The 14644-nt window shown below is 38.4% G+C and overlaps 1 protein-coding gene across 1 annotated transcript; it reads left to right on the forward strand.

Moving 5' to 3' along the window:
- The first annotated feature begins 413 nt into the window (after nucleotides 1-413).
- Nucleotides 414-13874, forward strand: rorca (RAR-related orphan receptor C a). The gene is made up of 10 exons (XM_058785058.1): nucleotides 414-811; nucleotides 5946-6031; nucleotides 6937-7078; nucleotides 7348-7803; nucleotides 8342-8463; nucleotides 8733-8865; nucleotides 9448-9555; nucleotides 9844-9954; nucleotides 10061-10173; nucleotides 10829-13874. The coding sequence occupies exons 1-10, from the start codon at nucleotides 805-807 to the stop codon at nucleotides 10988-10990; spliced, it is 1440 nt and encodes a 479-aa protein (XP_058641041.1). The 5' UTR covers nucleotides 414-804; the 3' UTR covers nucleotides 10991-13874.
- The last annotated feature ends 770 nt before the right edge of the window (nucleotides 13875-14644 follow it).

Here is a 14644-nt window from a genome sequence, read left to right on the forward strand (position 1 = left end):
TACATGCATGTAATGTCTCATTTAATCAAAACCACCTAAAAACACACAATAATACTATTACGTAGATGTATCTGCCTTTTTAAATGGGCTGGGCTGGTCTGTTTTAAACCCATAAAACTTTAATCTACAGATCCATACTTTCTCTGACCTTTTCACCTTAATTTGGATTGACTATTTATCACTAGGTAAAACTGTGTAGCAGTAGTCGATAACATTTGGTTTTAAGAGGAAGGAATAGAAGTCTTTTTTTTTTTTTTTTTTTTTTTCAACGGGCGCTGTGCTGTAATCGCAAACAATCGCAGCCGCAGGAACCGCGAGCCCGCGAGAGATTCCCACGATACTGTTGTGGTGACACACTGCCACACTTTCCCACGCGCGCTCGAGCTTTGGCACACGGATCCTCCTTAAAGCGCGTGGCCGAGTGCGAGTGCGCGCGCCGCTGCCTGGGGGCACGAGGCGGGCCGGTGGAGCGAGATCATGTGAGAGTCCACGCGCCGAAAGTAGGTTAGGCTACAGAGTAGCTCAGACTCAGAGAGAGAGGGAAAGAGAAGAGGGCATCATTTTATTGCATAGCTCACAGTGCGCGCATTTACGCATGAAAGAAAGCCTATAATGGAGCGGAATTTACTCTGAACAACTGGATGATAAGAACAAGTAGGCTGTGCAATAACTTACGAGGTTTAGTAGTTATTTACTTGCAACCGCTCTGTTTTGGAGTTTTCAAAATTTTACCAGAGTTTAACTTTCGGCGCTGATCAAATGTACTGGAGTTATATTATCGTTCGCAGATAATATAGCATCAAAATGAGAGGTAAGTTCAAAGAAAAAATGCATTTATATAAACAATAATATTGCCTAATAACTGAAACAAAACTGTCACATTGACATGACAGCGGTAATCGTGATTGGGTTTGCTTTGATGTTGCAGGAACTGCGCAAAGACTTATCCAAAGTAAAGCACGCGCAAGCGCGCAAAAATATCGCACGGATAATCTGCAACTGTTTGGTTGTTTGTAACATGTTATGTTTCGTTCTGCTTTGGTAGCTTTTCGCCACTCAAACACGTACAGAAAAAAAAGTACACGGAAACGATAAACTTTGCATAGTTCTGTTTTGTTTCTTCGCTTGCAACCATGAAAGGGAAGCGATGAGCGTCATGTAGGAAACGTTTCATGAGTTGCCATGTCCGTTTTTTATAAGCCACTTTGTAATTGTTTTTCTTATAAATATGATGTTTTTATGTTTTGGCGTTTTTGTCAGAATATAGTCGCGCATGTAAGTATGTAAATACACACTTTAGCCAAATGGTGTGCGCATAAGAGATTTATTTATTAAGCTAGATGGCTATATGTGAAACATTTAAATTATTTTTAAAGGGATATAAATGTTGAAATTTAGAATTTTTGTATATTTCGCTAGAATAAATCAGTTATTCAACTCTATTCTGCATTGTATACTTATTCAGAAAAAATAAATAAAAAAATCTTGCAATATTTGGCAACACTCCTCTCACTGTAGTTACTGTTAACCGCCACTAAGCCAAACCCATTATGTAAGAATCAAACAACATGTTTAAAAATGCTTAAAATTGAATAATCACTGGATGCTGTCATTTGAACTTTGTTTACTTCATAGAAAGTTCAAATACTGCATTATGGTCTTGCGCAAAGTTGATATGCCTTTGGTCACGTATGTATAAGCCCTTAACCGCCATGTTGAACTTGAGCTCCGCTGAATGTTTGTGTCTTTATCGTGATAAAGGTTCTCGATAAGTTCAGGGGATCCTCTCCGCTTGTCAGCAGGCTGTGTGAGCTGTTGGGGCACATGGACTGGGGGTGTATCTGCTGCGCTCTGCGTGTTGTTGTTTTTCAGTCTCAGCATGGCCGCCGGTGTGACAGAGTCTATGTGCTCCAATGACCTACTTCTGTCATTGAGGATTACACAGCATATTACAACACCAAGAGATCAGGAAGAGAATTGGTCCGTATTAAGTTCGGTTTAATGTTTTCCTCATTGGCATCGTATTTTAACCTTTACCCAGTGCTGAATCTCAGCATAACAAACAGCGTGATGGCAAAGGGACGTTAAACCTAAAATGCCGTATGGAGGAAACAGCGCCTCCTTTGGTGCAAAGGCGTAACAACATGTGCTCAGTCAAGCTTAGTTACCTTTCATTTCAGTTATATTAATTGTTTATATAATGCTAGATTTTTTTCATTGAGTTGCTATATTTATGTTTGTTGCAGACGTTTGTATGAGGTTCATCACTGAAATTCATAGAATGTGCTGAACAGAGACTACAGTAACAGTAGAACTGACAATGTGTGGTGAAGCACAGCCATTGAAAAAATGTAATTAAATGAGCATTGGATATTCAGTATATATATTTTTTTCCGACTTTGTCCATGATCCTGAGGAAAGGGACTCTTCTGTAATCTGAGAGCTGTAGACTGTAAGCCAACATGGCTTTAAAGACTTAAGCAATGAGCAGTCTATAAATGAATGCTGAGCAGCTTAATGCAGTGGCACTTTGACACCTGCCCATGAAGTTTCCATTCATTTAAACCACAACTTAAACCCAGGCAGTGGTAGAATGTGACCAGCCGCTTGAACTTTGAGAAAAAAAAACAAGAAAAAAAAAACCTTAAGATCTTGAATTGTTGTTGAAAAAGAAGATTTTAATTGTCTTAATTGTTGCACACCTAAGGTGTGTTCTTATGTTCATGACTGGAAGGAAAAACATTAAAAAAAAAAATTTGGAAGGGAAAAAAAAAAAATTTTACCTTGATGATAATAACGACCAAAAATTTTCATCTTTTTAGTATTTTTATATAACATTATCCACTTTTTTTCTTATATATTCAATATATAAAACCAAAAAGATGTGGAAAAAATGCTTGTTTTTATAGAGATTTTTATTATTTCCTAATCCCAGCAGGCATCAAGATAATTAATGCCCATCAAGAGTCACCTTACACTCCCTATCAGCTCATGTTTTTCAACTTGGTGTTGTTACTTATACCAAAGAATTACTCAATCCCTCTGTACATATTTAAAGAGAGCCTTGCGGTGTCATTCCACCATCTCAGTTTACTTAGCATAGGTAAGTGATGTGGGAGAGGAAAAATCATTACAGCTGACCACAAACTTCAAGTACAAGTGAGCGGATGCAAATTGAATCCTGTTTGCGTGAGTTCAAAGCAAATCTGCTGGTGAGGACACAGAGCAGACTCAAAAATTGGCTCTAGTCTGAATGTCACACACAAATCAAATCACACAAGTTAGGTTAGTTATACACTCTGCAATGCTAATGCAAGGTGCAGGGTAAATGGGACCTTTGGACGTTGCTGAACAGAGTTGTTTGATTATGTGAGATAAAAGGGCAAAGTCTCTGAATATGTGTTGGGTTTTTCCCAGCATCGCTCTATGAAACTGCTGACTGGTGTTTGATGGACTGACACACTGACTAACTGACATAGAGTGGCCTAGAGAGAGGAGATAAGAAGAGCTAGATTACTAACCCCAGCTTGCCCGATAAACATAGCACTCTAATAAATCTCCTCTTAATTAGTTTTCGGCTGTCTGACTTCGTTTGCCTCCGGCTTCTACAGCAGTGCTCGAATCGGTTAATCAAACAAGAGCTGTTTGCAATACTTTTGATTTGACTGAGTGTTTGTGGGAGATTGGCTTGATATGCTATGAATAACAGCTTTTAAAAGCTGCATTAACTTATTAAACTGATAAAAGGGGATTTTTGTCTTTTATACATTAGCCTATTCATTAGCCTATTATCAGAGGTTCTTGTATTACCAAAACAACAGTCAGACATATTGTTGGTAGTTCTGTCAACCCTTTTGACCTCAAAGTTTTAGTCGGTGACACATTTATTCCATTTTTCATTGGTGAATTTATCAGAATTTGTTAATACTGTGCCAAAAACCTGTAAAGTTTCTTGCCGTTACTGTTTGGTGACTCATACTTCCGTGTAGTCATTGCGGTTTGCTTTTATCTGACATTTTGCAATGTGATATTTCCAATTTGAAAGGTTTTGTTTTGCTTTATGAATGTTTGTGTGTGTGTGTGTATAACTACATATCTGATGCATAGCATGGTAAAACCAAGGCTTTACAAAATTCAACCTCCAACTACCATGCACCCCAGTCATAACTTAAAAATAGATTTACGTGAGCGCTATGAGACAGCTGGGACTGTGCTCAAATTCTTGACAGGCTGCCACATGTTGAGGGCAAGTGTAAGTTACAGAGCCTTTAATGAGTGTACTGTAGATATTCCAAATGTGCAAAAGTCATATATCACTCCCATGCATTACATAAAATGCACCTCTTGATCATATGTCTCTGATTAAAAAAAGTTAGTCAGAGTAGCTCATGGAGGCCTTGTTTCAGGATTTGTCTGAAACTGAAAGTTTTCCTGATAATATAATGGTCTTTGATTTTTGTGGTTCCACCTTAAACATGCCAGGAAAGAAAAAAAAAAGAAAAACAAAAATTAATCAGATTACAGCACTTGCGAGGCTACCGCACAAGCGCCTCCCTCGGCTCAGTAGGAAAGTGTGTCAGTAGAACAGCTCAGCCACATAGCCTGACCGTGCTACGCAGGTGAGTGGCATGTGAGTGGACGAGTCAGAATCAAAGCCACGCTGTCACGAGCCAATGGGAAAGTGGGAGGGGTGGGATGGAGGAATGCTCGTCACTGCGTTGCTAGGGTGATCTCCTCTGAATGAGAGTGTTCATGGAATGTAGCCAGACAGCAGTTATATAACACAGGGAGGGTGGGGGCCGGGGGCTCAGAATGGGGTAGAAGGAAAGACAGCGAGCGAAAAATATGTTCCATTTAGTAATTTCACTGACATATTGCATTATGGAATAAATTTAATTTTTCTTCTCAATGCTTTGAAAAGTGCTTTAGCAGATTGTGTTTATCAACGTAGCTTCTGGAAACATCAAGCAGACGTGTCTCTTGTTCCCTCTTTTATTTTTTTTTATCCCCCTGCTCTCAGACTCTATTGCTCAAATGTGACGCACACATCAACAAGCATTCGGGCCAAAGTGAGAGTCCTCATGTCATTATCTCTGGGCGGCTGGTTCCCTGTCACCACACATTAGCCGTTACCTAAGATATTGCGTCATTGTGCAAAACACATTAATGACATTTCCTACATCCATATCACCTGAGAGGACTGTGTTCCCTGGTAATAACCTTTATTGGGATCCATCCTGTGCCATTTGAGTCATCTGCAATGGGGTAACTTCTTAATCATAGGCCTCTCAGAAAAAAATGCAATTCAATGATAGCCCTTGAATACTTGAATAAACAGTTTATTGAAAAGAACAGCTTGTTTTACTGGGATATAGAGGACTTACTTGTGCGAATGTAAGTGTATATACTTTTGTTTGGTTCTAAGGAACTCTTTGCACTCAAAGGTTCTATTCATGAACCTGCAGCTGTTTATAATTCCCATACAGAGCATCGCAATCCGCTTAATTCCAGCACGACAGAGAGCGAGCTTTGTTTATAAAGCTGTTTTTGATTCTGTGGTCCAGGGACTTGTGTTATTATGTCACCCTGAGTGGGTCAAAACCTAAAGTCTTTGAATAGGAGCTGTAGCGCTTAAACCCTCTCTTTATGCATTAGCTGTGTATTGTTACTGTTGAAGGAATATGACACTAGCCAAGTTTCCATGTCCCTGTGAGAGTCAGACCAGACCTTCGGGCTCTGTGCCGGCCTATATTTCTTTTATGTCATTGAATGATTGCTCAAAGATCAATGGGTCAAACAAAGAACGCCGCTGTATCTCGCATTAGAACTGTAATGTAGATAGCGGATGGCCTTCAATGCTTTGAGGGCGGAATTTTCTATAGGCCGTGTATGGGATAAGTGTGTCAAACTCTAGCTAATGTTTCAACCACTTCTCCCTTTCTTAGCACAAATCGAAGTAATCCCATGCAAGATCTGCGGGGACAAGTCATCGGGCATCCACTATGGGGTGATCACTTGTGAAGGCTGCAAGGTAAGTGAGCATCCTTTCAATCGATCAGTTCAACATTTTTGCTCAAAGTTTAAAGGGATAGTACTAAAGTACTATTTTATAATAATTTACTCGCCCTCATGTCATTCCAAACCTGTATGTTGTTCTGTTTTTCTGTGTAGTGCAAAAGATACTTTGACGAATGTTTCACTGTTTGTCCATACAGTGAAAGTCAAAGGGATCCAAAACTTTGAACCCCTATTATTGTATGGACAAAAACACTGAGACATTTTTAAAACATTGTTTTCTGCAGAACAATGACTTACATCTTTGTAACAACATGAGGGTGAGTAAATGGTTAAAGAATTAAATGTTTCTCTTTAAAAGACCCACATTTCTTAGACTTTGTTTAAAGGTTTCTGTCTAAATGTTTTCCCCAAAATGTTCCCACTGCTTCAGATAAAAAAAAAAGACCTTGAATAAACAGTATTAAAGTATACAAGATTTGCAAGAAAGTTAGAGTACCTTGTAGTTACACCCTGATGACGTCTTCAGACTGTTCCCTGAAACAGTAAACAATACAACCCCTTTATCTGATTGGCTTTCTGACGAGTCAGAAATCTCAGTCAGCTTGTATTTGACCACAGGACACACAATGTGTGCCAGATCTGATCTAACGTTTCAGACTCCCTGCCAGAAAATCTTTACCAAATGACATGCTATTTGTATTGAACCACATTACTCAACCATGTTTTTGAACCATCATGGATTGCACATGGCATTAATAAATGATCACATAATTGCACTGGTGGCCGAACCCATACAGCTAGAGATTTTGATACTGTGAGGTTTTAGAGTTGATTCAAGATTATAACCTTGATTATGAACACAGATGAAATAGAAATGAAGCCTCTTCTTGACCTCTGTTTTCTTTTTCATTCATCAAGGGCTTCTTCCGCCGAAGTCAGCAGAACAATGCGATGTACTCCTGCTCCAGGCAGAGGAACTGCCTTATTGACCGAACCAATCGCAACCGCTGCCAGCACTGCCGCCTGCAGAAGTGTCTGGCGTTGGGCATGAGCCGCGATGGTGAGTCTAATCTTACGCAAGAGCGCATTTCCTACTGGAAATGGAAACTACTTGAGTCCTATTAAACGCAGCTGTAGTCTCAGTATGAATATAAGGACTTCAGGACTTCAAAGAAACACAGCCAGGCATGAAAGTAGTTTCAGTTTTGATCTCACCACGTGTTGTATAATGTTGGCCTGCTTGTGTTTTTTAGCTTGTTTTTCAGTTTTTAGCAACAATCAAATTTAACGTTCATTAACTTTCTTTACACACCCTCTTTTTCTTTGCAGCGGTGAAGTTTGGACGCATGTCAAAAAAGCAGCGCGACAGCCTCTATGCTGAGGTTCAGAAGCACCAGCAGTCTCAGGAGCGGGCAGGGGGTTTGGGCAACGGTGTACACAGTCATGCTGGTGATGAGGTCGGGGAGAACGGCAGCAGCCACGGCCGGGCCTACAGCCGGGGCTCCAGCACCACACTTAGTGACCTGGATGATATAACCACGCTACCAGACGGTCTTCTCTTTGATCTGCCGCTCACTCCGGAGGAAGCTGCTGACTACTGCAGCCTAGAGCTTCTGGGAGGAAGCGGTGGGAGCAGTTCATCCTCCCAGAGTTCTCCTGAGCCAAACAGACAGGAGTTTAGTGACATGACACACATCAAACACGAGTACCAGACCCTGCACGAGACGGGACTTTACACTCGCTCATTACTTAACCCACCTGAAGGCTGTTCCTTGATGGAAATCGGTTAGTATACTGTGGTAAAGGGAATGTATGCATATATTATATTATTGTGTATATATACATGTAATATAATATGCACCAGTATGCACCACCATTCAAACAACTCTGGTCGATAAAATTTTTTTTAAAGATATTTTTGAAAGAAGTCTCTTATGTTTACCAAGGGTGCATTTATTTAATCAAAAATACAGAAGAAACAGGAATCCTGTTTATTTTGGTGCATTTAAAAATGTTGTACTATACTATTTTCTCTAAATAAATTAAAAATAATAAACAAAAATCAATTGTTTTAAATGCTAAAGATTACATTTAACAGTGTTTATTAAATTATTAGTGTTTTTAAATATTAACCTTAAGCGAGCAATTTGAAAATGAGCATGTATCATTAAATATCCAGTATCGACTGGTACCGCTAAATTAAAAAAGAAAATTATAATAATAATATCTGCCATGCATCTCTATGTGACTTGTTTCCATAGTCTATACAAACTTTGTGATGTTCTGTGTGTGATCATATTTTATAAATGTATGTTTCCTTTAGAACGGATTACACAGAATGTGGTAAAATCCCACATCGAGACAAGTCAGTACAGCACAGAAGAACTGAAAAGATTTGCTTGGACCCTCTACACACCTGAGGAGATACGTGTCTACCAAAACAAGGTATATTTAACACAACTGGCAATGGAATGCATAATACTTTTTAATACCACGGGGTGTAACAGCATGTACGATATGTACTGTATGATGAGATCCAAACAATTGCCCAACCTTACATTCCATTTTAATGAATCACACAGAATACAATTGTTCCTGTTCTAATTTTTAAGATACTGATTAAAAATACATTAAAAAGTACGTCAAATGCTCATCATAATTGCAGATAATCAGAATATGGGTGGAAAAGTCTAACATACATTTCTTTACTCTAGTCCACAGAGATGATGTGGCAGCAGTGTGCTGTGTACATCACGAATGCCATCCAGTATGTGGTGGAGTTTGCCAAGCGCATCTCTGGATTCATGGATTTGTGTCAAAATGACCAGATTATCCTTCTCAAAGCAGGTCAGCATCAACTCTGTGCAAGAGAGCAAACAGTTATCTGTTGTCCACATTAGTAAATACCTGCAGTAAATACAGTCACCAGTTTATATTTCTGGTTAACCCTTCTAATATTTACGGTATCATAGTTGTATATTTGTGTTCAGACCGTATGTATTTTTTTGCATCTCAACTGTGTTCTGACAATGGCTCTTTTGTCATTTTCTCTCACCCTTTTTTCCCCGCTTGTGTCCTCCCTTTGTGCATTGTGTGGTGTGCCTTAAACCAATTTGTTATTTAAATCAAAACAAAAAACGCTTCTGTCTTTTTTTTTTTTTTTTTCCTCTTTAAAACAACCAACCATCATTTAAAACAACCATCATTGCCATTCGACTGAATGTTGACTATTCACTATTCGTTTGTGAAAATGATGACTGTTTTAATGAATCCTGAATTTGAAAACATTTCGTAATTTGTGCAATTAAATCCCAATTGTTTTTTGTTTTTTTTGTGTGTATGTGTGCATCGTGGAGCATTCGTTTGCCTATTTCCTCCCTCTTTCCTGCCTTTCCTTTGTCCATCTTCTATGTGGCGCTGCCCATCCAGGCTGCTTGGACGTGCTGTTGATCCGAATGTGTCGGGCCTACAACCCCATCAACAACACGCTGTTGTTCGATGGAAAGTTCGCAAGCCCTCAGCTCTTTAAAGCTCTCGGTGAGTCTCTTCCCCAGACCTTTCACATAATTTAGCACCCTGTGGCATTTCAAAGGGCATGTTGGGTACTTGTATGCAATTAACCTGAGCAATAAAAAAACGAAATAAACATATATTTAAATGGAAAACAGTTCATTTAAAATCTTTCCAGGTCAGTTGAATGATTGCTAAAGTTGGCTGGGTTCCCATCTGTTTACATTTTCTTGTTTTGCTGGACACATGACAGTGTTGTGAAATTTTACAATTTGAACATTTTTCAAATGTTTTCTGTGTTTTTCCTGTACGTAGGTTGTGATGATCTGGCGGGTGCTGTATTTGAGATGGCTAAAACCCTCAGTCGGCTACAGCTGTCTGAAGAAGAGATGGCTCTTTTTACTGCCACTGTGCTTCTGTCTCCAGGTAGTTTTACTGTAACATTAGTTTAAAATAATCTTTAACTAACAGTGTTTCCAAAGTATACATAGCCAGACATTAGAGCTTACTCTTCCACTTATTTATTTCACAGACCGTCCTTGGTTAACAGATGCTCAGAAGGTGCAGAAACTTCAGGAGAAGGTCTATGTTGCGTTGCAACACTGTCTTCGTAAAAGTGGTGCCCCTGAGGAGAAACTGGCAAAGGTACTGGGGAAAAAATCGAAAGAAAGACAAACACTCTCACAGCTGTTAAATGTGAGAAAATCAGGGCTGTCAAAATAAACATATGTGATTTAATAAATATATTTATTACGTTCTTATTTTTATGCAGTTCACACACTTAATCAATTTGACATTTTAACTGTTTTTATGTTCTGTGTGAATAATGGAGACCGCTTCATTTTATTATGAATATTATAATAATAGATGTAATGTGTCAGAAATTAATTAGTGTGTATGTATATACACACACTAGTATATATATTATTTTCCCTAAAATTCATTAAAATGTATTAACTTTTCACTTACAAGAACATATACGTTATAACGGATTTCTTCAACCCTGTTCCTGGGGTCCCACTGTCCTGCAAACTTTATTTCCAACCTGCTTCAACACACCTGCATGTGTATTGTCAAGCAGTCCTAAAGAGCTTGATTAGCTGCTTCAGGTATGTTTGATTAGGGTTGGAGCTAAACTCTCCAGGATAGTGGGTCCCCAGGAGCAGGGTTGAAGACTTCCGCATTAGAATATTTAATAATTTGATCAATCATGTTAAAAATATTATAAATAAATATTTTTTTAGTCAAGTTATGTAAGAAAATGTTATAATTGTTTTTTCTTTTTCTATTGTCTCAATAGATGGTGTCCAAGTTGCCCATGATGAAGTCTATTTGCAATCTCCATATTGATAAGCTGGAGTTTTTCCGTCTGCTTCACCCAGAAACGGCCTACAACTTCCCTGCTCTCTACAGAGAGGTTTTCTGCAGCGAGATCTCCTTCCCAGACTCCACTGAGGGCTAACATTCACTGAAGTGTCATATTGGCTCTGACGAGAGACAGAGAGGAAGAGACAGTTAAAGAAAGACAGGGAATGCAAATAGGAGGAGGTAGATGGATATGTGTTTGAGAAAAACCAGCAACACACTGACAATCTTGCACATTACACTTTAGGACTCCATCTATAACCTCCCTCCTGATGGAGTGATTCACTCCTTTATTTGAACAGTACCCAGATTTCTTACAAGACGCTGTTAAATGTCAGCAGTCATTTAAGGTGCTGGTTACTATTACTCATGTTATTTACATATAATGACTCAAACAGAGCAAATGATGTATATTTAATTAAAAAGAGTACTCGATTAAACCTGGAGCTCAGATCTCCCTAAAAAATTAAGTGCTTGAAAAGTGGATCCTTCCCATCTTGCGGGTACTTTTAGGAAGAGAACTATGAATGTAACCCACCTGACATGTGGCGAAGCCTCAGGATTAAGACAGAATGTATTATGTATTCCTGCCCCATATGTAAAGCAAGCTCTTAAGGCTTGGTTTCTGTAGACAAACAGTTTTGAATCCATGCGAAACTGTTCAAAGGGACCAATGCATACACACCTGAGTTTGTAAACGCCACATGAGCACCTTCGCTTTCATAGACTCAACACTAACGTACAGCGCACTGCACAGACCACATGTGCACATGGTGTGTTGTCTTTTGAGCTCTTTATTTTTGCATATAAATTTAAAAGATGCAACTAAACTAACGAAAACCTCATCCTTATTACCCTTTCCCACGCAAATGCCACTTGGATAAAGATATTAGATTATATTTTGATATCCTCATTTGATCGGAAACCACATGTATGTAGAATGAGAGATGTAATTGAGAATATATTTATAAACAAGAGCCTGTAGATAGCATATGTAGGCAGAGATATAAAGTTGCACCTTAGAGTGGATGTTCTCGAGCCCTTTCAAAGACTTCCCAACCATAGGAGTGGAATTCTGGGCTGGAGATGGAATTGGCGTGACAAGCTTTAGGTTTAGAGGCAGGTGGACGGCACTTAAATTCTCCACAAAAAAAGGACTTTGCAGGAGCAGGACTTTGCTGTCACCCTCACTTTAGATGGCGAAAAGACAATAAGACAATAAGACAATGCCACTGTGAGACTTTCTGAAGTGTAGCAAACCACTCATACTGCTGCTGGGAGCAAGGCCTCAGGAGAACACAAAGAACTCTGAAGGAAGTGGATGGAAGGAACCATATATTTTCTAGAGACAACCGACAACCTGAGCTCGCTGTCAAGTCATGAGGACACCACAGAAATGTCATGATTCAGACTTTTCTGATCCTACAGCTGTGAGGATAAGTGGATTCACAGGCCGTACCTCATGCTTTGCATTGTGTCCGATGTGGGGATCAGTGTTGTGTTGCTGTGTGATTGTTTTTTCCCCCCGTCATCCATGTACCTTTTGTGTTCACTTATAGCACAACTATTGGTTGACAGAACCATCAGCTACCCCCCTGAGTTAGAGAATACTATGGTTAGTTTATGTTCTGAAACTTTGCGGTTCAAACCTGAAGGAGAAAAATCTACTATCTTTCCACAGTGTGAAAGCAGCCTTCGTTCTTCAGAGGTAGGATGCCCAGGTTGGTCTCAGGGGAGTTTTAAGAGTGGCCCAGACACCAGAATACAAACTAAATCCCAAAGGAGGGCTTTTCAAAACCCTTTAGTGCCCAGCTTTGTAAGATTACAGGGTATAAAAGAGGTTTCGATTGATTGATAAGTATCAACGTCCAGTTTCCTGACAGTTCATTTTAAAAGGTCGCCTGATGTTTTATTTTTGCACTGCTGGAACAGTGCCTGTCTATATTTTCTTGTAAAATTTTATATGGTTGGTATAATACACATTTTCTGGTTGTTTAACACAGTATCACAGTGTCTGCCTGTGCAATAGTCAGTCTTTCCATTTTTAGTATTGACAACCCTCACAAGCCAAGGATCTCCTTGGATTTCAGAAGCACTCCAGCTCAGATCATTTAACACCCCCTTGCTAAGTTCTGTCTGCGCTTTTTTTTTACGCTCGTCTATTAGCTAACTTAAGTTGACGTGTGAAGGTGGAGAAAGATTGTAACAAAGTGCAAATACTTTGTAAAAACCATTTAGAGATTTAGATGATGTATTTTTGTGGAGTGTAATTCGCTGCCCTACAAACTGCCACAAGCGTCTGGCCCGTCCTTGAGGGTAGTTCTGGAAGTGTGCGTTTACATCTACACTCAGTCACTCAGGGAGATAGCTGGGTTCTCTGTCCTAAAATGTCTTCTTCAGTTAGCCTAGCAAGACACCTTGCACCAAATAGAAGACCTTAAACATTGATCACTGTGTACGGTAACTTTTCTTGTGAATGTTAATCACAGAAGTATCAAAGAATTTTACCCCTGTCTTATATCAGTGCTATTGGAGGACTTTTTCAGTTTGACTTGCTTAAAAAAAGAATAGGATCAGAACTATAAGGTATATAGATATATATGAGGATGAATTTAATCTTTAAATCTAGTGTTGTTTTTTTTTGTGATGTTTTCTTTCTTCATTTCTGTCCTTTTCTGTAACATTTTCTCACCCATGTAGTGTCATCCTTTGTCTTGAAGAATTAAAATCCTATTTTTTTAAAGAGCATTTTTAAGCAGAAAATCCCCTACAAGAGTCCTAATTCTTTGCCATGGTCCTTTTGTGGTTGTTTCAGTTGTACCTTTATTTTTAAGCAAATAAATCATATTATAGATTTTAACGAATATAATTTATGGTGTATTATGGATACAGAGAATAAAACAAACACATTAAGATATATTATTGTACAATAAGGATTACACACATGGATTCCAGAATGTAATAAAGATCTTTTTACTTTACACCGAGTGTTTTGTGGCTACTAAAAATTTCTTTTTAATTTAAATTAATTTTTCATTAGGACTTATTTCAAAGTAAAATGCAATGCAAGACCAAAATCCCCAAGCTTTCCATATCTTATTATATCGCTATATACAGGGGAAGAAAAGTGTGAAGGGAAGTTACAACAGCAGTGCATATTTATTTGATGATAAATATTTATAGTCTACTGTTCAATGTATTGAGCTTAGTAAGATTCTTATTATTTAAAATAATACTTTTATTTAACAAAGAAGCATTATATTGATCGAAAGTGAGTGTTAAATATATATATATATATATATATATATTAAATGTATGCTGTTTTTAACTTTTCATTGAATAATAATAAATGTTAAGCCAATCAACCGCTTAGCTGTAATAATCAGCTTTGCCATTAAAAATATCTTTGCCATTTTAAAATATATTAAAATAGAAAACATTTGTATACTGTTTTTACTGTGTTTTGTGATCAAATAAATGCAGCCTTGGTCAGCATAAGAGACATGAAATTGACATGAAATATATATATATAATATTTGTAGTTCAGTTATTGCTGTTAATCTAATATATTTAGTTGCTGTGCCAAGATCATCTCAGCATAGTATTTAATAACACTAATAAACTAGCAGTCTTTTTGTAGAGCTCCACTAAAATAGACATCTGGCTCCATCATCTGGTCAATAGAAGCACTTCCGCTGTGGGTGCAGTGCATTTCCTGAGCGGTAGCGGGCGCTGTTGTCCTGCTTCTAGT

This window comes from Onychostoma macrolepis, chromosome 08, assembly GCF_012432095.1.
Source record: "Onychostoma macrolepis isolate SWU-2019 chromosome 08, ASM1243209v1, whole genome shotgun sequence".
In the NCBI taxonomy this organism is placed as follows: domain Eukaryota; kingdom Metazoa; phylum Chordata; class Actinopteri; order Cypriniformes; family Cyprinidae; genus Onychostoma; species Onychostoma macrolepis.